The 23,407-nt window shown below is 43.4% G+C and overlaps 1 protein-coding gene across 1 annotated transcript in view; it reads right to left on the bottom strand.

Annotated features, from left to right (window-relative positions):
• shank2b (SH3 and multiple ankyrin repeat domains 2b) overlaps window positions 1-23,407 on the bottom strand; it is a 144,625-nt gene that overhangs the window by 6,059 nt on the left and 115,159 nt on the right. The window contains 9 exon segments of the mRNA XM_065009875.1: window positions 1,067-3,491; window positions 3,766-3,907; window positions 4,451-4,578; window positions 5,148-5,184; window positions 5,381-5,389; window positions 9,236-9,252; window positions 10,979-10,987; window positions 11,347-11,433; window positions 12,340-12,475. Of these exon segments, the coding sequence (XP_064865947.1) occupies window positions 1,067-3,491; window positions 3,766-3,907; window positions 4,451-4,578; window positions 5,148-5,184; window positions 5,381-5,389; window positions 9,236-9,252; window positions 10,979-10,987; window positions 11,347-11,433; window positions 12,340-12,475 (2,990 nt within the window).

Below are 23,407 nucleotides of genomic sequence, written 5' to 3'. Positions count from 1 at the left end.
TCACACTATGAATCCGGTTGAATCAGGTTAACCTAATGTCTCACTCAGATCACACAGCAGGGATGTGCTCTGCAGCATATTCAGCTTGTAGCCACCACAAGCAGAACTTTGCTGGTATAGCCATGCATTTTAGGGTTAGCCTCGTCTGGTTTGCTCTGTAAATAACGGCAGCTTTCCATAGTAAGTGCTGCTATCACAGGGGACTGCTGTGGTGAGGAACGCGCGGTGTCTAAGAAATGCCACGCAGGCTTAGGTAGGTAGCCTACTGTACAAAACAGATATATGCAATTTACACAAACGGACAAACGGCAACTATTCACACACCAAATAAACAAACGTACAGAGAAACCTGTGTAGCCGACAAAGCTGGTGACATAAATACACACTGGCAAAAACCGACCACACAATTACAGGCGACAATCGTACATCGCACACACACAACACCGCATAGCCTACATCTGTTGGAGCCTCAATGTATACACACTTCTAGTCTACAACGCCATTCTCCTTTAGTAATCTGACGTGACTGGGAGAGGAATGAGGAGGAGGGTTAACTGAAGAGAGAGCCCCGGCTGCTCATAGATATTTCACATACTCTGGGTTTGTTGAAATGATAGATGATAAAGAGACAGGTTACACACACCATCCATCCACGGGTTTAAAGAGACTCTGGGTGGGTCTCAAATTGAACACTACTCCGTATTTCCCTACAGGCCCTGATCAAAAGTAGCGCACTAAATAGGGAATATGGTGCCATTTGGGACGTAGCCTCTGTGCTATTTTGAACAGTGCTGCTTGTGACACACACAGTGACACATGGCTCACCCCTTCCTTCCAAGGAGAGCGCTGTGGCAGGTTTGGTCTCTATGATAATCAGACCGACATGACGTTGTTGCTCATCTACTCCTCAAGGCTGCTGCTCTCATTATTAGGTTGCTAGGCAACTCTTTTTGCTCTCCAGTAGAACACACACACACACACGCACAAAAACGCGGAAGCACACACAAGCATGCTTAGACGCACACACATGCACAGCATGCACACACACAGCAAAAACAAAGATTACCTTGATCCAAAAACGGTCCTACATCCTGAGGAAGAAGAGTCTATCCCATCCCCTGGCTTTGGTGTCTTGTCCTTGTTCTGCATGTCATAGGGGTTAGAGCCTGGCGGGTCTCCCCACAGCTTTGAGGTCCTTTGCGTTGGTGTTCTGGGGGGCTCTGAGTGGACGCATGCCCCAGGGGGAGGTGGCGGGACAGAGGAGGGCGTTCCGAAAGTTCTCAGGTTCTCTTCTCTATCCATCAAGGCGGGGTCCTTGTAAAGTGCATTACTCTTGTTGGCGGCAGGTTGCCTGTTTTTTGGCTTTGAGGTCCGGTCCACCAAAAAGGCCTGTCCGTCTGCATAGACTGTGCAAGTGTTGTCCAGCATCTCGCCACCGTCTGACGACAGCGTAGAGATACTGGACACAGTGGATACAGTGCTCGTAGTCTCCATCTGAGGGTCTCCACTACTGCGGCTGTCGGGCTCCACATCGATCCCAGAGTCACTGATAGGCTCGTAGCTCTCCAGGGCGTTGGGGGTGAAGCTGGGGGGCATACAGTTAGTGAGCACTGCAGGCCGTTTGATCATCGTCTGGTCAGGGTGGCTTGGGGTGTTACCGTGATGGGGGTAGAAGGGAGCTAGAGACGATGAGGCTCTGCCAGCGTTTCGATGCTGTTTGAGCAGTTCAGCGATCGCCCCCTTCTGGTCCTCTGGGATGTCGAAGCTGTTGGCGAACTCCAGCGGCGGTGGCAGTGGGTCAGCGAAGAAGTCATCGTCGATGTCAACAGAGGGAACGCAGGGCGGAGGGGGGATGCCGAAGGGGAGTTTGACCGGCTCATCTACTGAGGTGACGGTGATCATGGTCTTACTACCTCTGGGACCAGGGCCCATAGAGTGGGGGTTAGGGGAGGACATTTTGGAGGTGTTAGGCTGGTTGGGATCCCGGAGCTCGCTGGGGGTGCTGTCCGGACTCACTGCCCCGTCCCTGTCCCCCTCAGACAGGCTGTTCTCCTCAGACCTGGCTCCGTCAGTGGTGTGAACCATCAGCAGACCAGCAGACTTCTGCTGAGACGTGTCCACGTTGTCTATCAACATGTTCTTCTTCTCCTCTTCTCTCTCAGGCCGGGATAGACTCTTGTCCTGGTCTTTAGCCAGCGGGTGGTCGTATTTGGACTCTGTCTCGTACTTGGCCTCGGTCATCTGCCTGCGAAGCCCTGCCCTGCCTGGTCGACCCATGGTGGCCGTCGCGGAGAAACTCGCATCCATGCCAGTCCTTAGCTTAGTGTCGATGAACAGAGGCTTGTTCAGGTCAGGTTTGGGTAGCTCAGTCTTCAGTGGGAGAGGCTGGGACTGCTCTCTCATGGCCCGGTCCCGTGCAGCTAGAGCCAGTGCAAGAGGGGAGTTAGGGTCCAGAGGCTTCCCAGTTACTGGGTGGACATAGTGTCCGCTGCTGGAGGTGTAGGTCTTGTTTGGCAGACTGACCGGGCTGTGGTGACCCGTGCGGGTGTGGAGTGGCTCCCTCACCATGTTGGGCTCTGAGGTATTGAAGTTCGTCACATTGCCTCCTCCTTTGGGGATGTTGAGGAGAGAGGCAGGTGGGGCCATAATGCGGCGCAGGCGTTCATCACTACTGAACATCCCCTCGTCGATGGACTTGGAGTGGCGGAGGCGAGGGGTTGGGGCGGGAGGCGAGTCTTCGTCACCCTGGTCGGTGAACCTGTAGGATGGGGAGTTCTGGTGAGACTCCACCATCCTCCTCTCGCGCTCTCGAACGGCGCCCGCCATGGCCGTGGCAAAGGGGCTGCTGGGGTTGTGTCCGTCGTCAGGCCGGAGCTGGTCGTGGGCGCCAGTTTCTATCTCCATGCTGCTGCCCTGGCTGCTCTTACCACTGCTGGATGTAGACGGCTCCTTGATAATGATGGTTGGGATTTTGATGGTGCAGATCTTTTCAGGGCTGTCCTCGATCTTGTCCTGCTTCACCAGCATGCCCTTCCTCCTCTGGGGCTTGTTGGGGGCAAACAGCCCCAGGTTGCCCATCTTCCCCAGGTCTGAGTAGGGGTTCTCAGGGATCTGGGCCCTGCGGTTCAGGAAGCTCTGCTGGGCTGTGAGGCCCTGTCCTGGGCTGTGGCCTCCCTGTTGGTGGTGGTGGTCCTCAGACTGGTACTGTTCCGACTGGGGCTCTCTGTAGTACATACCCCCCTGCTCCCTCCACCCATCGCTGCCGCCCGCGGTGAGGTCCCCTCGCTCTGGGGCGGTGCCTTTAGGAGCAGAGTGTCTGATAATGCCGTAGCCTCTGCCCTGGGGGTTGGGGACGTTGTTGTAAGGGGGAGATGGAGGGGAGATGGCGGGTGGGGGTGGGATGTCTTCTGATGTGTCCGGCATGGAGAGGCTCCTGGTGAATTTCAACATGGGAGGGGTCAGAAACTGGGGGGTCTCCTCTTCTGTTATTCCTAAAAAGAAAAATACATGATGAATTACAATACATCGATGGCAATTATACAATTGAAACCATCAAGGGTGTGTGTGCAAAAAGGTAATTTCCTCATTATTTTGCTCTGTCGATTACAGGGATTCACCCACAGATGTGTGCATGTGTGTGTGTGTGTGTGTGTGTATGTGTGAGAGTGTGTCCACACATTGGTTCTGCATGTGTGTACCATACAGTATGTACTGTATGCAGGTTCAATATTTAGCCTTGACAGAAACATGTTGATATGTAGTTACCAGATGTTCCTATGGACTTCTGTCGTCTCATGGTCCCCTGTCTGTTTGGCACCCCCAGGTAGGGTCCTCGACCTCTGGGACTGCCTGGCTCTCTGGGTTGGGTCTGGGTCTGCATCGACATATCCTGGCTCTCACACATGGACTGCAACACAGAGAGAAGATACTGGGTGCCTGGACTGATCTTTACTACATAGTATTAGAGGTATTTTTGAGGTACATTAAATCAACAATATCCAACTGTGTTTGTTAGTCCTCAACGTTGCAGATAAACTTGTGAAGGAAATTAAGGACAACAAAGAACAAGAAGCTGTTTAACCTTCATATACTCTTCTGAGACCAAGCAAATCAGGGAATGCAATTCCCATCAGGGCCATGTACAGCGTCTAACAAAGGAAGCCAATCATGCATTTATATTACCAGCCAGAATAGAGCAGTAACTTCCAACAGGCAATGGGTGCAGCCACCAGAATTCTCTGAGCACTAAAAAAATCCAGAATCCCCAGTTTTTCAAAAACTGGCTATTGATTCCCAGTTGGATTTTCAGTCCCAGCTGATTTTGGGAAAACCTGGGAAGTTTGGGAAATGTTCCAGTGTTTTTCAACCCTACTCAGCGTAGACCTTTCTGGTCTCACTCCTGTGCCACGCAGCCAACAAAATGTACACTGACGGTAGGGTTTATACCTACATTCATCTCGGGGCTCATGGCGAAGCACCTGCTGTTGGGCCGTGACTTGACTGTGTTAGCGACCCTTACGTCAGCATTGGAGTTCTCCCACATAGGCTTCTGAGGAGGCATGTTCTCGTCCACTTTATCTGGAACACAAAGTAACACACACCTCTACTGTCAGTACAGGACACTGTAGCCTACATCCGTCTCTAAGCTAAAACGAGCATTCATCTCAGGCAATGGCAATCCAGGCCCGTAAGTAAGAACTGATATCAAACCGAGCAGAAAGGAAAAGAAAGAGAACAGAAATAGTCACACTGACATTGGTCAAAGTCAAAGCCGTGCAAGCTTCCCTTGCTAGCTATACCTCCATCAGGCTTTTCCTTTTGTTTCTATGGTTTAGCTATCCTGGGTGCCAGTCTATTTCTGCCCTCTTTCCAACTCCTTCCCGTGTCCCAAACGGCACCCTACTACATATAGTGCACTACTTCTGACCAGGGCCCATTGGTCTCGGGTCAAAAGTAGCGCAATATGTAGGGAACAGGGTGCCAATTAGGACACAGCCCTTAAATCATTTACAATGAGTGACAAGAAGTCGGTAAGATAGCACAAACAGATCTGGGAATAGGTTTATGGTTCAGCAGCCACTGCACAACCAACATGCTAGCTTTTGTTTTGTTTTGTAGTTTTGCGCTCCCATGCATGGGACGATTACTTAGAGTGACTGAGAAAACAATCCTCTTCTTTAGACTCTCATTATCGGAAGACTGATCATCTACAACAGGAATACAGTGGAAGAAAAGGCAGTTCAGATACGGACATCCATCCTTATTCTATAGCTAGTGATGAGTACATTCACACACACTTGTCCCTCAAGTCACTGCTGTCAAAACCTGTCAACGGAGGAGAGAGAAAGCTGTAGGCTACATACATCCCCCAAGAGCAGACGTCCCCACGCTGTAGTGGTTTTGCAGACATAGTATTTACTGTATTGTTTTTGCAGACATAGTATTTACTGTAGTATTTTTGCAGACATAGTATTTACTGTAGTATTTTTGCAGACATAGTATTTACTGTAGTGTTTTTGCGGACATAGTATTTACTGTAGTGTTTTTGCGGACATAGTATTTACTGTAGTGTTTTTGCAGATATAGTATTTACTGTAGTGTTTTTGCAGACATTACAGAAGTATTTACTATAGCGTTATTGTTTTATTCGCTTTGACATAGAAGTGGAGGTCTTTCTCCTTGAAGAAACCTAGTGGAGAAATACTGAAAGAGCAAATCATTTATCATAACCTCTAGGCAGGTAGGACTGGGGTCTGAAACAATAGTTCAGAGCTTTTGCTCTTTTCTATTATCCTGAAAGGGAACACAATATATATATATATATATATATATATTGTTGTTGCTATTTTACTAGGCAAGTCAATTAAGAACAAATTCTTATTTACAATGACAGCCTAGGAACAGTGGGTTAGCTGCCTTGTTCAGGGGCAGAAAGACAGATTTTTTTACCTTGTCAGCTCTGGGATTCCTTTTGGTTACTGGCCCAACACTAACCACTAGGCTACCTGCCGCCCATTATATGGTCTACACTTGGCATGTAGGTTTCTCACTTATGGGTGGAACAAATTGGGATAAGGGGGAAGGGAATGGGCAGAGTATAGGCAATTAAATACTTTAGTATTTACTATAGTAAAAAAAGCTGTTGTGTTTTTGCGGACATTACTGTAGTATTAACTACAGTCGTGTTTTTGCAGATAACATTGTAGTATTTACTATAGTATTTCACAGCATACTACACAATTATATAGCAATAACTAAACATGATCAAAGGATTCTCAGTGTGTAGTATAGCATTCCATGGTACACTACAGTTTACTACATAATTCTATAGCAAGTACTGTAATATTCTGTAGTAAACTGTAGTTTAGCTGTCAGTTTAGCTGGATTTTTGATGTTTGTTGCCTTTTTTTGCATTGACAGATACTGTACAGTAGAATCAGTGTATCGTAAATAATAAGCATGGTTGTTATTCTCTTTAAGCCTCCCTTAACATCCCCTACACTTTTAGAAAAAAAAGGTGCTACTGGTTCTACCTGGAACCAAAAAGGGTTCTCCTTTCAGGACAGCCCAAAGACACCTTGGAACCCTTTTTTTCTAAGAGTGTACATCTTAAGGATACATCTTGCTCTCCCTCTGTCTGCATACTAAGCTTGAACACATGCCCATGTGTGTGCTGTAGGATTAAGATGAAGATTCCAAGGCTGACCCTCTGCTCTCCACGAACCCACCCACCCACCAATCACGAACCCACCCCCTCTTCCTAAAGCCATATCTGCCTCTCAATTCAATTCAAGGGGCTTTATTGGCATGGGAAACACATGTTAACATTGCCAAAGCAAGTGAAGTAGATCATATGCAAAAGTGAAATAAACAATTAAAATTAACAGTAAACATTACACTCACAGAAGTTCCAAAAGAACAGTAAACATTACACTCACAGAAGTTCCAAAAGAATAAAGACATTACAAATGTCATATTATAAATATATATAATGTTGTAACAATGTGCAAATGGTTAAAGTACAAAAGGCAAAATAAATAAACATAAATATGGGTTGTATTTACAATGGTGTTTGTTCTTCGCTGGTTGCCCTTTTCTTGTGGCAACAGGTCACAAATATTGCTGCTGTGATGGCACACTGGTATTTCACCCAGTAGATATGGGAGTTTATCAAAATCGGGGTTGTTTTCGAATTCTTTGTGGATCTGTGTAATCTGAGGGAAATATGTGTCTTTAATATGGTCATACATTTGGCAGGAGGTTAGGAAGTGCAGCTCAGTTTCCACCTCATTTTGTGGGCAGTGTGCACATAGCCTGTCTTCTCTTGAGAGCCAGGTCTGCCTACAGCAACCTTTCTCAATGACAAGGCTATCCTCACTGAGTCTGTACATAGTCAAAGCTTTCCTTAAATTTAGGTCAGTCACAGTGGTCAGGTATTCTGCCACTGTGTACTCTCTGTTTAGGCCCAAATAGCATTCTAGTTTGCTCTGTTTTGTTGTTAATTCTTTCCAATGTGTCAAGTAATTATCTTTTTGTTTTCTCATGATTTGTTTGGGTCTAATTGTGTTGCTGTCCTGGGGCTCTGTGGGGTCTGTTTGTGTTTGTGAACAGAGCCACAGGACCAGCTGGCTAAGGGGGACTCTTCTCCAGGTTCATATCTCTGTATGTGATGACTTTGTTATGGACGGTTTGAGAATCGCTTCCTTTTAGATGGTTGTAGAATTTAACGTTTATTTTCTGGATTTTGATAATTAGCGGATATTGGCCTAATTCTGCACGGCATGCATTATTTGGTGTTTTACATTGTACACGGAGGATATTTTTTGCAGAATTCGGCATGTAGAGTCTCAATTTGGTATTTGTCCCATTTTGTGAATTCTTGGTTGGTGAGGGGACCCCAGACCTCACAACCATAAAGGGCAATGGGTTCTATAACTGATTCAAGTGTTTTTAGCCAGTTCCTAATTTGTATGTCGAATTTTATGTTCCTTTTGATGGCATAGAATGCCCTTCTTGCCTTGTCTCTCAGATTGTTCACAGCTTTGTGGAAGTTACCTGTGGCGCTGATGTTTAGGCAACCTCTCTCTCTCTCTCTAACTCTCTCTCTCTCACTCGCTCTGTCACATCCTCTGGCTACAGTAACGTTGCAGTATTTATGACAGTAAGGAACACTGGTGGATTGACGAAGCCACTCATTCTAGGACACCTCAGTGTCTGGTGTCACCACACATTCTAGAAGCATTCCTGCAAATCTCCAGTGTTGTGGTTTAAAGCAGTGAACACAGAACGAGGCCAATACAGCTGAAGAACGTGTCTAAGAGTAGGAAGCTGCAGGACTGTAGAGACTATTTTTTGCAGGTACTATGCTGTGCTGCTACAGTATATTGGACGACACACTATACTGTATGCAGCATTATTTCCATGGCAACACCTTGTTTCCGTATGAGTCAAAGCCTATCGGTAGTGGGCTCATTGTATAACAGTGTTGTGCCCTTAAAGTTAAGTCACAGTGTATTCTGAGAAGGTAGCTGGCTGCTCTTTGAAATGTGCAGCTGACTGTTGTGCATTACCTAGGCCCCTAGTTCTTATTCCATAAAGGTGTTTCAAATCCTTTTATCGTTACAGAGAACAGTGCAACTATTTCGGAAGGATAAGAATCTGTGGTGAGCTGAGCTCGGCATCCCAAATGGAACCCTATTCCTTTTGTAATGCACTACTTGTGACCAGGTCCCACGTCAAAAGTAGTGCACTGTAGAGGGAATAGGGTGCCATTTGGGATGCATGTGAGATCTCGGCTGTTTTTTTTTTTTCTGATCTTGCATAACTGTGTTTAAAAGAGGGGCAGAGCAATGAATAATGCATGGCAATAGCATTGCACTCTCACACCGAACTGAAGTACGTATGATGTGAACGCTGTGAAAAGCTAAGGACATATCAAGTGTTTTGATGTGCTAACAAGTCTTTAAAAAGCTTCTAGTTCAGAAGGGCACTTTCTTATGTTCTTAATGTGCTTGCACGCCCGTTTACAACCCTGAGGCGGCGAACATTAGTTGACCTTCATACCTGCCCGCTTACAGTTTAGTAGGCACGCAGGTAAAATGCACAAATTGCATTGATAAAGAAATAAGGGATCTAGAGAAAAAGTTAAAAGTGCATCAAGCATTTTGTACTTTCCATGGGCGTACAGATAACATGTAATGTATGAAGCATGCCGATCACACTTACCACCGGTCACTTTTTTCCTCAAAGTGGCTTAGAAAAAAAGAGAATATACAAACGTATGTAACAAATGATGATCAAAAAGAAATCAACAAAAAGTATCTCTCAACAAGAACACAGGCTATTATGCAAAAAAATAGTGGAATATTGTCATTTAAAGCAGCGTAATATAAAGACCACTACTCATCACTACTTTGCCAAATGTAAGCCATGGGGATGGTCAAAAGTATATGGACACCTGCTCGTCGAACATCTCATCCCAAAATCAAAGGGCATTAATATAGAGTTGGCCCCCCCTTTGCTGCTATAATAGCCCCCGCTCTTCTGAGAAGGCTTTCCACTAGATGTTGGAACATTGCTGTGGGGACTTTCTTCCATTCAGCCACAATACCATTAGTGAGGTCGGGGACTGATATTTGCCGATTAGGCCTGGCTTGCAGTCGGCGTTCCAATTCATCCCAAAGGGGTTTGATGGGGTTGAGGTCAGGGCTCTGTGCAGGCCAGTGAAGTTCTTCCACATGATCTCGACAAACCATTTCTGTATGGACCTCGCTTTGTGCATGGGGACATTGTCATGCTGAAACAGGGAAGGGCCTTCACCAAACTGTCGCCACAAAGTTGGAAGCACAGAATCGTCTAGAATGTCATTGTATTCCCTTCACTGGAACTAAAGGGCCTAGCCCGAACGATGAAAAACAGCACCAGACCATTATTCCTCTACCAAACTTTAAAGTTGGCACTACAGTATGCATTGGGGCAGGCAGCGTTCTCCTGGCATCTGCCAAACCCAGATTTATCTGTCGGAATGCATCCTAGGTTGAAACATTCAGTACCCCTTGGCCATGGGAGCTTGTGTGGCTTACCACTTTGCGGCTGAGCCGTTGTTGCTCCTAGACGTTTCCACTTCACAATAACAGCCCTTATAGTTGACTAGGGCAGCTCTAGCAGGGCAGAAATTTGACAAAGAGACTTGTTGGACTGAGCTCTTCAGTAAGGCCATTCAACTGCAAATGTTTGTCTATGGAGATTGCATGGCAGTGTGTTCGATTTTATACACCTGTCAGCCACAGGCGTGCATGACATAGCAGCAGCCACAATTTTTGAAGGGCTGTCCACATACCTTTGTATATATAGTACATTTTCGTAAAGCAATTGTATACATGTTTAAAAGCTTCTAAACATGACACCTGACAAATAGACATAGAATGATCAACCCTTTCATGCCATTTCTACGACCGGCCCTTCAAAAAACACCTACTGCAGAACAGTTATAAGCGACAGATGAGTCAGCAATAAGGTGAAAGCTTTTTCAAATGGTGAAGTTAAATCAAAGCTATTTACATACTTTATACGGCTCCGAGTTAAAACAAACAAATGAAATGATTAAGTAAATTAATAATCCAAAGTTCATTAGGTTAGATGTATGATGACATAGAATGGAATTATGCAATTGTTATGATCATTCAAAGTAGTCAAAATGATCAGTCACGCTGTCTAATGAGCTCTTTATCACATTAGATGATTCCGCACTGTCGTTAAAATGTTTTCTCTTCAGCCCTCTTCAGATCAAATGGTACAGAGCAGAACACCTTAGAACACAATTATGCAAAGTGCATAATTGCCTATGCCCCCTCAAAGTCGAGTAAATATAGTACTATATTAAATGGAGGAAATTAACATTTAAAAATGAGAAAACAAAACTATTTTAAGACAGTTGCGAGCAGCTGTGACCAAACAGTAGCTACTGTATGCTGCGTACCTTTGTCCACTGTAGTCGCAGGTATTGACAAACAAATCAGGAGGACATAATTACTTTTTTTTTTATCTTCCAGAGAATAACATCACTACACAAACACACAGAGAACAAACCAAGAGGATACAAAAAACAAGAAACCCCACCTCTTTAAGGAATACCTAGGATAGGATAAAGTAATCCTTCTCACCCCCCCCCTTAAAAGATTTAGATGCACTATTGTAAAGTGGCTGTTCCACTGGATGTCATAAGGTGAACGCACCAATTTGTAAGTCGCTCTGGATAAGAGCTTCTGCTAAATGACTTAAATGTAAATGTAAAAATGCATTTGACCTCTTGGAATTACAATCTCCCATGTACGGATGGTTTCTTACCAAGCTCCTCCAGCTCTGATGTCATGGATTTGGAGCGCATGGCCATGGACAGGGCAGTGGAGGGAGCCCTACGCGGAGGTGTGGGCACTGCAACAACACAGAAAAGCAGGGGTGTATTCAGGGTCGTGTTCTGAACGTTGCAGATAAAGATAGAATGAATAGAGCTGACACTATTCCCTATTCCATCTGACAAGAAAATCATTTCTGCTTTATGCCATAAGCCTATATTTCTACGTGAGTGTTCTGTAACGTTACATCATCCTGAACAAGCCCCAGATGAGAGAACGACAGTATACAGCTAGGCGTGTTAAAAAGTTCCTTTCCAAAATGCTTGTATGTGCTTCAGCAACGCTGAGTTGTTAAAATGACAACTTCACAAGTCTCGTAGGGTGACCCCACGCAAGCGACCAAGTTCAGCAATCATCTAACAATATACCTTACAAATGCCCTTCTAAAATATGCCCCTGACAGTTGATGTACATCAGCTTTGAAATGTTTTTACCTGTGCTGCAGTACAGGCAATTTTTTTGAATGCCCCCAACTGTAAAACCACCGTCTTAACTTCAAGGCTGAAAATCAGCACAGTCATCAGGAAAAACTGCAATGTGGTCAATGCTCTTCTAGCTTGTCAGCTTCTAGCTTCCCGATGCACTACAGTACAGTACAGTACGAGCCAAGACGGTTTAGAACAGACATGGGTTCAAAAACTATTTCAAATTTTTCAAATACTTTGAAAGTCTGCTCTAGTCGGCCCAGAATACAGGGTTCGCAGTTTCAGGCCTATCCTATTGGTCAAGCACATATGAAGTATTTGTAATAATTTCAAATAGTATTAAACCCAGTTCTGGTTTGGAAGGGTGAGCTGGGAGCCTGACTGTGGCCTCACCCCAACTAATCAGACATTGATCCTGCTGGCAGGGTGTTGTAGGGCAGAGCAGCAAGGTGGGAGAAAGAGAGCGAGAGAGAGAGGTAGAGACAGGATAAAAGGCTTACCTTTCTTCCTAGCCGTGTCATCAGGGTCCAGATTCCTGCTAACCGTCACCACTTTGATGATGAGCCGGTTTCCCCCGTGTCGGATCGTATTGACCACCTGTTTGTGGCCCACCTTCACCACATTTTCCTGGTTCACCTGCAACACAGAAGACAAGACACCTAGGGTACAGTCTACATCGCTACATCACGCAATGACTGGGCAGAAACATAGCATCACAACCCTAAAATGCAGGTGAAACAACACGTATTCCCACGGCTGTTACATCTCTTAACAACAACTCACTATCAAGCTGATCTAATCTTCGCAAAGTCAACATCCCTTCATCACTCAATGACTGGACAGAAATATCAAATCACAACCTGAACTAAAGCCTCTTAGCCATTACAGTGTTTTGACATTGAGTGGTTCTGGACCAGTTCCAACATACATTTCTGTGTACAGCACTCGGTGAACGACACAATGTCCATTCCTGTCCACTCCGTGAAAGGTCTGGTTGTCCCGCTTCTGATGCCGTCTCCGACTCACCTATGAGATCCAGTATTTGAAACCTGACACCTAATTTGCACGGCAAGAGACACGTCACATTTCCTGGCCTATCTAGACAAAGGATATTTTTGCTCGGGTTGTGGAGCACGCGGCTCCGACTGCGATTACAAGTGAAACGGAAGAGTCTAGCGAATTTGAGCAAAAAGCAGTCTCATTTCGCTGTGATGTTCTCAGATGGATTTAGCGCTTTCAGCATGAAAAAAATATGAATTTCATTTAGTAGAATTTAAACAAGACTTTCTCTTGTTCATAGAAGGACCAAAACCACTGTGCGATTAGAGCAGAAGTTGTAATGAGTCTGCAGCCACTTGAATGGTGTCTCTGCATCCCTCAGAGGACGTTTTGGAGAAAACTCTCTGTAGTCAGTTACGTGACGTGGCGCCAATATTGTACTGTCATAAAGCATGATCGTATTTATTAGAAGGTTGTAAGACAGGTGGAATCCGATAGTAGATCATTTATCATTTCAATGTTACTATATCTAGAAGGCACTGCAGTCATTTTGTGCCCTATCACACCACTTTTGTTGAAGAGGAAAAACATCATATGTTGTACTACGTATTTGACCTTGTGTCCTCAAAAGTGAGTACACCTAAGCAATGTATAACTATTTGTCATCAGAAAGGTGAGTTCCAGAACTTTCTAAAAGTATGCAGCATTACTAGATATTGTTTATGGGCAAGTCATGAAAAAATAATGACCTTGGGGCATGTCCATTTAGTTGGAGATCTACATTGTCCCTTAACGTTCAATAAAGTATGCTATAACAGCTCCTTAACCACACGGATACAACTCTCCAACAAGTTGATCTGAACTTGGCAAAGTTATGAAATCAGCATCTCGTTGTGACTCAATGACTGGCCTGATATACTGTATGAAACCACAACCCTTAAAATAGAAATGCAACAACCCAGAAAAACATTGCAAAGTACTGAGGTCTGACTGACATTAAAGGTGATTAGATATCTTCAGCTCTATTAGCCGTGACATTTCTTGTTGTATGGTGTAGGCTAGGTTTCTCAGCATTTCCTGCTCAGAGGTATCTTGTGGTGATTCAGCCAGGTTTTATGTACTGTTCTCAGAACAGTATTTCATACTTGGAGGTCTCTGGTGGTGTTTCAACCATCCTGTATTACACTGTGCTGCTTTGTCTAATTAACGGTATATGGACTGTTCTCAGACCTGTATTTCCTGCTCAGAGGTGGTCACTTAGGTGTTCAACCAGTCTGTAGTACCCTGTGCTGCTGTCTAATATATCATTATTTCAAGCCACTGAATCAGGTCCATTATTCTTCCTGTAACACCATGTTAAATCTGCAGTCAGTATTGACAGGCTGCTCTGCTCACTGCACAGGCCTGGTCAGTAATGGAGGAGGGGGTCCTTCTATTGATTCCACTTTGTCATCTGGCAAAGGCAAAGACACACCATGTGCGCGTGTGCGTTTGTGGGATTTGGTTTATTCAGATCCCCATTAGCTGTTGCCGAAGCAGCAGCTATTCTTCCTGTGGTCTACACAAAAACATAAAAGACGACAAGTAACAAAACACTGATAGACCGACAGACAAGAACATTCACACAAATTGAAAATACAACAATATACAGACAATACAACTAAAGAATAATGTGTGTAGATTGTGTGTGTTAGAGTGTCAGTGTGTGTGTTGTGTGTGTCATTTCCCAATCCCTATAGTGCCATGAGATGTTTTTTGTTTATTTTTTAAATGGAGTACATTTTGCTGTTTGCTTATGGCTCTGTATAATACTGTGCATTGCCGAGAATTCGTTTTGGACATGGGGACTGTGAAGAGACCCCTGGTGGCATGCCTTGTGGGGTGTGTATATTTGTCTGAGTTGAATGTTATTTGATTATCTAGACAATCTGGAATTATAATCACAGTTATATTTATCATAAAAACTAGAAGAGAAGCAGTCAATATCTAGTCAACCCTCAACCAGGAAAGACTGGCATGCATGTTGTTGATGTTAGTTCTGTATGTGCAGTTCAGGGCACGGCGTGCTGCTCTGTCTTGAGTCAACTGCAGCTTTGCTGCACTTGACCATATTACCAGACAGCAATCAAGATGGAACAAGACCAAAGCCTGAACAATTAGTACAGTTGATTTTTGTGTCAAAAACGCAGACCATCTTTTTTATAACATCTCTACAAGAACTTTGTCAATATGACTTGACCATGATAATTGACCATCCAATTTTATACTTAGGAGTTTAGCTTCCTCAACTTGCTCAATGGTCACACCTCGGGCTGTGATGGTCATGACATTTTGTCACCCGGTGATAGTCATGTAAATAGCTGCCAGTCTCACGGTAATTGACCATTCACTAACATAAACACGTTTAGCATTTCCTGGCTTCCACGCATAGCCTAAAAGCTACTGATGCAGACCTTTGGAACATCTACATTTTATTAAAAAGTCGAATAAATCTATTTAAACAGGCCTACACCATCACAGCCCATTTCAGAAGAACAGAATAGTATATTCTGAGTTGTCCTTATGTTAGGTCGTGATCTGACTATGCCGACAATATTTGCTTAGTATTCATTGGCATTATTTTATAGTACGAAAAATACAATTGAACATAGCAGAATAAAATAGAAAGGTGAGGTGAGCACATGCGGCTTTTCTATGTTGAGCAGATAACAAAGAAACATGTCCTCATATATGCTTAATGTAGAGTTATTTATGCAACTTTAGTGATACAAAAGTTAGGCTGTGTGTTTAGATTGTTAATACATTCGAAGGCTGCATGATGCGACTCTAATGAGGATTTGAAAAAAGTCGCATGAGAGGCATGTGCTCTTCTCTGTTTCTTGCGAAGGCTGCACACACTTCATCAGTCTCTCATTCACAATTTGACTATCACTTTGTAATATTCTCACCCTTCAGACTAATCTCAAATTAATCTGTTTTTCTTTATACCTATAACCTACTAATAGCCTATATGTGTGGAATTATTTTTAATTTTCGAATGGCGCACAAAAACAAAAAATGTCATCCCTAGCCTGCACTCGAATAGTGAATGGAGTTTACATGTGGTTACAATAAGCCTAGGGAAAGCTAAGCTTCCCTAATGTAAAGTGAATTAAATTGCCACAATTATTTAACCTAATTAGATTACTCCTTTCTATACAGAAATACATTGAATCATTCAAAATAGACTACTAGAGCTTGGTTTGGGGCCAGAGGATGAGTTGTGGATTGTTTTAAATATGCCTTTCCTTCTACAGTGAGAAGGAAAGGCAGTGCACGCAAAGTAAAGAGATCAACCCAGGCATCTCGCAATATATTTCTAAATATAATCACGGGAAAACAGTTTGGAAAGAATATGGTTATTGCTGTAAAGGGAAGACAATGAAAACACAAATCTGTCTTTTAGTATTCAACATTTGCAAAATGAATTGTTTGAACAACAGTATTGGCACCAGCAGAGAGCATCGGCAATATCCCTGGTGATTCCCCGCGCGCATATTCACTATTTATCATTGCTGAGTCAGTGCTACTTCAAAGTTTGTTTTTGGACAATACATGTCCTCCAGTTAAGATGGACGTCATATTATATTTGTGTCTCCCCTTAAAGTCACTTTAATTGGTTTGTCAGTGTCAGCGAAGTAGGCTACCCTTTCATTTGTAGTATTAAAAAAGATTCATCTAATGTCTCCAGTCATCGAAAGTGTCGTAGAATTGTATGAAATGTGTTCATAAAAGGCCACATTTTCCCATGCAAAGAATGAAGAAATATATCTTATATAGTCTTTAACCTTGGCCTACTCTAAAATATACGCGCTCAGCCAAGCATGGAGCGATATAGTTTGCAAACAGTGATAGAGTTATATTATTAGCCTAAATTATGACTATCCAATCTACTCAATCACAATAGGGATAGCAGGCTATCTTACTTAAGTCTGCAAATGCGATGATGCACGTAATGCTTTATTATAAAGGTGCATTTCTATGGTGAAAATGTTCTTCCCCAAACTTGAAACTCACAGGCCTATGTAGGCCTATGCCAGGTAGGCTACACCAGTTGTAAAGCGGATTCATGTGCTTGATTTGAAGAATTGAGCAATAAATATAGCAGCAGGAGAAAGCTGGGATCCGCTTTTAAATAGTGGCTAGTCAAAACTCTGTTTTCACACGCGATTGTGTGCAATTGGGCTTCACTGGGTTCTGTAGGCTATGTGCTCTCTAACTGTGTTCCAGGGGTCCTAGGTCTATAGGCCTATGGGTGCTCAAAACATATAGGCCTATGGGCGCTCAAAACATATAGGCCTATGGGCGCTCAAAACATATAGGCCTATGGGCGCTCAAAACATATAGGCCTATGGGCGCTCAAAACATATAGGCCTATGGGCGCTCAAAACATATAGGCCTATGGGCGCTCAAAACATATAGGCCTATGGGCGCTCAAAACATATAGGCCTATGGGCGCTCAAAACATATAGGCCTATGGGCGATCAAAACATATAGGCCTATGGGCGATCAAAACATATAGGCCTATGGGCGATCAAAACATATAGGCCTATGGGCGCTCAAAACATATAGGACTATGGGCGATCAAAACATATAGGCCTATGGGCGATCAAGACATATAGGCCTATGGGCGCTCAAAACATATAGGCCTATGGGCGCTCAAAACATATAGGCCTATGGGCGCTCAAAACATATAGGCCTATGGGCGCTCAAAACATATAGGCCTATGGGCGATCAAGACATATAGGCCTATGGGCGATCAAGACATATAGGCCTATGAGCGATCAAGACCTATAGGCCTATGGGCGATCAAAACATATAGGCGATCAAAACATATAGGTCTATGGGCGATCAAAACATATAGGTCTATGGGCGATCAAGACATATAGGTCTATGGGCGATCAAGACATATAGGTCTATGGGCGATCAAGACATATAGGCCTATGGGCGATCAAGACATATAGGCCTATGGGCGATCAAAACATATAGGTCTATGGGCGATCATAACATAGGTCTATGGGCGATCATAACATAGGTCTATGGGCGATCATAACATAGGTCTATGGGCGATCAAAACATAGGTCTATGGGCGATCAAAACATAGGTCTATGGGCGATCAAAACATAGGTCTATGGGCGATCAAAACATATAGGCCTATGGGCGATCAAAACATATAGGCCTATAGGCGATCATAACATATAGGCCTATAGGCGATCATAACATAGGTCTATGGGCGATCAAAAGATATAGGTCTATGGGCGATCAAAACATATAGGTCTATGGGCGATCAAAACATATAGGCCTATGGGCGATCAAAACATATAGGCCTATGGGCGATCAAAACATATAGGCCTATGGGCGATTATAACATATAGGTCTATGGGCGCTCAAAACATATAGGTCTATGGGCGCTCAAAACATATAGGTCTATGGGCGCTCAAAACATATAGGTCTATGGGCGATCATAACATATAGGTCTATGGGCGATTATAACATATAGGTAGGTCTATGGGCGCTCAAAACATATAGGCCTATGGGCGATTATAACATATAGGCCTATGGGCGATCAAAACATATAGGTCTATGGGCGATCAAAACATATAGGTCTATGGGCGATCAAAACATATAGGTCTATGGGCGATCAAAACATATAGGTCTATGGGCGATCAAAACATATAGGTCTATGGGCGATCAAAACATATAGGTCTATGGGCGATCAAAACATATAGGTCTATGGGCGCTCAAAACATATAGGTCTATGGGCGATCAAAACATATAGGTCTATGGGCTAGGCTACATGCGACTCTGATTTGAAATAGTAGCACAAATAAAGGCATGCGACATTTATTGCCTTAGACTACACACGCTGGGCATCATTCACAAGCCATGATACATCATTCACAACTGAGAACTTGTTCTCAACTTGCCTACCTGGTTAAATAAAGGTGAAATAAAAAATAAATATATATATTTTTTTACATCTTACAGTTAAATGAGAAAACGAGGAAAAGGAAGGAAACAACCATATGTACATAAATACAACGCGGCACAGTATTTGGAGTTTCAGTACAGAAAAATATCATAGCGAATGGAGGCCGCTTTTCCAGCGGTTCATTTCCATGCCAGCCAGGTAGGCAACTCCTGTAAAGCAATGTGCTTCATAATAGGAAAGATGAGAAATAAATATAGTAGGTCTAGCCTCTAGAAAGCTGATGGGATCCTCTTTTTAACAAAGGCCATCAACAACAAAACTATTCTCCCGGAATTGCATTGCCTATAGAAATGTTGCGCAACATGAGCTCATGGGATCTCATGAAGTGTCTGATTTCATTTTTGATTGCATTTGCATTGATGCCAAATGATTAGAGAGGGATTAGAGGGACATGTCATTAGCGACAGGCAGTTATCAAGTTTGGTAGGCTACTAATGACCGTTAGCAGCATCAGAAGCACAGTTTTGGAGAAGCCGAGTTACCGTGACTACACGTTCACGTGGAATTTGACTGTGTTCATGACTCGTGACAGCTGGTGTGGCAGTAATATGGTCACCATAACAGCCCTAGTCACACCCTTAATACACAACTCCAGTTGAGGTTTAGGCCTTAGAAAATGGTCTGAACCAAATACAATGCTTTTAGTTTTAGATGCCTTTAAAGCTGCAATATGTAACCTTTTGGGCAACCCGACCAAAATCATATACACCGAACAAAAACATAAACGCAACATGTAGATCCCATGTTTCATGAGCTGAAAAAAAGATCCCAGAAATGTTCAATATGCACACAACGCTATTTTCTCTAAAATCTTGTACACAAATTTGTTTACATCCCTGTTAGTGAGCATTTCTCATTTGGCAAGATTATTCATCCTCCTGACGTGTGGCATATTAAGAAGCTGATTAAACAGCATGATCATTACACAGGTGCATCTTGTGCTGAGGACAATAAAAGGCCACTCTAAAATGTGCAATTTTATCACACAACACAATGCCACCGAAACAGGAACATTTATGTCTGTAATAAAGCCCTTTTGTGGGGAAAAACTCATTCTTATTGGCTGGGCCTGGCTCCCCAGTGGGTTGGCCTATGTCCTCCCAGGCCCACCATGGCCCTGGCTCTACCCAGTCATGTGAAATCCATTGATTAGGGCCTAATTTATTTCAATTGACTGATTTCCTTATATGAACTGTAACTCAGTAAAACCGTTGCATATTGCGTTTCAATTTTTGCTCAGTATAGAAATATGAATTACAGATCTGCATTGAAGGCAAGTCTAAGAATTGCTAGACTGGTCCTATGCGCGCTATTTCTATATTCCAATTCTTAAATTTAGTTTTTGCTTCTTTTAACTTCAGTTTTGTACACCAGCTACAAACAGCTAAAAATACAATATTTTTGGTTACTTAAAATATATTTCACAGCGGTTTAGATGGTACAATGATTCTCTATACAATACATTCAATTCTATACAATACATTTTGTCACATACACTGAAACTATTATAATTTTAGCAACCAGGTAAAATGGTCCTTCACTATTTTTAGGCAGTGGAATTACTTTAGTTTCCGTCCACGCCTGTGGACACACGCTCCTTTAGGCTTTAGTTAAAGATATAGCACATAGAGTTGCTAATACAGTCTGCTACCATTCTTAATAGTTTACCATTATGGTTGTCTATACCTGGTGGGTATCACTATAGATGGATAAGAATCGTTTTTCCACCACTCCCATACCAACTTCACCAAATTCAAAAGAGCAATCCTTCTCTTTCACGATTAGGTGTTTTATACCAAAAAAAATATGATGATTCACTGCTCAATGTTGATTATTTATTGATTTGGATCCCCATTAGCTTTTGCAGAAGCAGCAGCTACTCTTCCTGGGGTCCATTTTTTCCCACTTTACTAGTGAAATAAGAGTTGAACAGATTGGCAATATCGAAAGGTTTTGTTATAAATGACCCATCAACTTCACTGAACGATTGTGTTTTATGTCATTCATGTTGGTTTGGTAATATCATTTACTCTTCCTTTTGTTAAGTTTAGTCCCAAAATGTCTCAATTTACAGACTGTAAATGCATTTGCTATTTGCCTCATGACTCCTGCATGCTTTGTTGACTACGAACTTTCTTTACCCAACCGCGGGACAGACTAGGTTTGTTCCCACACTCGGGGCTCTGACTCTCTATTGGTTACACTGACGTTTGGCCTCCCATCCTATTCTAAACACCTCTCGCCGGCTTTGTAGTCATGTTACCTGATGAAATTGCTGTACAATATGATCTTGTTGTCATCTGATCACAATATGATTTGCTGGTTTTAAGTATTAAACTTTCAAATAGCTCTTTGTTGACTGTTGCTGGGTGCGATCGTCCCCCATCAGCCCCGGCTGTACCCTACTTGCCCTAAGCTCTCTCCTGGCCCCCTAAGCCAAGTCTGAATTTCTCCTGCTAGGTGACCTAAACTGGGACATGCTTAAACCACCTGACCAAGTCCTAAAGAAATGGGACTCCCTAAATATTTCTCAGATTATTACCAGGTAGGACTCCAAACACCCAGAAAAGGCTACTCTTGATGTTATCCTCACAAATAATCCTGATCGGTATCAGTCTGGTGTTTTCTGTAATGACTTTAGTGATCACTGTTTTACAGCCTGTGTTCATAATGGCTGCTCAGTGAAAATGACCTGTCCTGGTTAGACAGACACTTGCTAAAAAAACTCCTTCATTCATGAACTGGCCTCTGTAAAATGGTATAGAATCAGCTGGATCCCCTCTGTCGAAGACGCTTGTGCCTTCTTTTTTGATATTTTCAGTGGTATTGTTAACACGCCACCATAAAGAAAATGAGAATTAAAAACAGGTTCAGCCCCTGGTTCGACCGTGATCTTGCAGAGTTACTCCACCTCAAGAACTGCATTTGGTTAAAGGCTCAGCGCACGCATACTCAGGCTGACTGGCTCTCGTTCAGGCAAATGAGAAATAAGTGCACTCAGCCTACCAGATAGCCTATCTGCCGCTATCATCGCCAAGCCTTTCTCCAACCTTTTTAACCTGTCTCTCCTTTCTGGGGAGGTTCATTGCTTGGAAGGCAGCCATGGTTCGTCCTTTATTTCAGGCTTATCCTAACTGTTATAGGCCTATTTCTATTCTGCCCTATTTATCAAAAGTGTTGGAAATACTTGTCAACAAATCAACTGACTGGCTTTCTTGAGGTCTATAGTATTCTCTCCAGTATGCAATCTGGTTTCTGCTCAGGTTATGGATGTGTCACTGCAACCTTAAAGGTCCTCAATGATGTCACCATTGCCCTTGATTCTAAGCAATATTGTGCTGCTATTTTTATTTACTTGGCCAACGTGTTTGATACGGTACACCATTCCATTTTTGTGAGCCGGCTAAGGAGTATTGATGTCTGAGGGGTCTTTGGCCTGGTTTGCTAACTACCTCTCTCAAAGAGTGCAGTGTATAACGTCAGAAAATCTGCTGTCTCAGCCACTGCCTGTCACCAAGGGAGTACCCCAAAGCTCAATCCTAGGCCCCATGCTCTTCTCAATTTACATCAACAACACAGCTCAGGCAGTAGGAAACTCTCCATTTATATGCAGATTATACAGTCTTATACTCAGCTGGGCCCTCCCCGGATTTTGTGTTAAATGCCCTACAACTGAGCTTTCTTACTGTCCAACAATCTTTCTCTATCCTTAACCTGGTTCTGAACACATCCAAAACAAAAGGTCATGTGGTTTGGTAAGAAGAATGCCCCTCTCCCCACAGGTGTGCTTACTACCCTTGAGGGCTTAGAGCTTGAGGTAGTCACCTCATACAAGTGCTTGGGAGTATGGCTAGACAGTACACTGTCCTTCTCTCAGCACATATCAAAGCTGCAGGCTAAAGTTATACCTAGACTTGGTTTCCTCTATCTTAATCGCTCCTCTTTCATCCAACCTGCCAAACTAACCCTGATTCAGACGACCATCCTACCCATGCTAGATTACGGAGACATAATTTATAGATCAGCAGGTAAGGGTGCTCTCGAGCGGCTAGATGTTCTTTATCATTTGGCCATCAGATTTGCCACCAATGCTCCTTATAGGACACATCACTGCACTCTACACTCCTCTGTAAACTGGTTCTCTCTGTATACCAGTCTTATTTATAAAACCCTCTTAGGCCTCACTCCCCCCGATCTGAGATATCTACTGCAGCCCTCATCCTCCACATACAACACTGCCTGTCACATTCTGTTAAAGGTCCCGAAAGCACACACATCCCTGGGTCGCTCCTCTTTTCAGTTCGCTGCAGCTTGCGACTGGAACGAGCTGCAACAAACTGGACAGTTTTATCTCAATCTCTTCATTCAAAGACTCAATCATGGACACTCTTACTGAAAGTTGTGGCTGCTTTGCGTGATCTATTGTTGTCTTTACCTTCTTGCCCTTTATGCTGTTGCCTGTGCCCAATACTGTTTGTACCATGTTTTGTGCTGCTACCATGTTGTTTTGCTACCATGTTGCTGACATGTTGTGTTGC

This window comes from Oncorhynchus nerka, linkage group LG25, assembly GCF_034236695.1.
Source record: "Oncorhynchus nerka isolate Pitt River linkage group LG25, Oner_Uvic_2.0, whole genome shotgun sequence".
NCBI lineage: Eukaryota > Metazoa > Chordata > Actinopteri > Salmoniformes > Salmonidae > Oncorhynchus > Oncorhynchus nerka.
The sequence above is the reverse complement of the archived record's forward strand: the minus strand, read 5'-3'. Positions and strand labels throughout refer to the sequence as shown.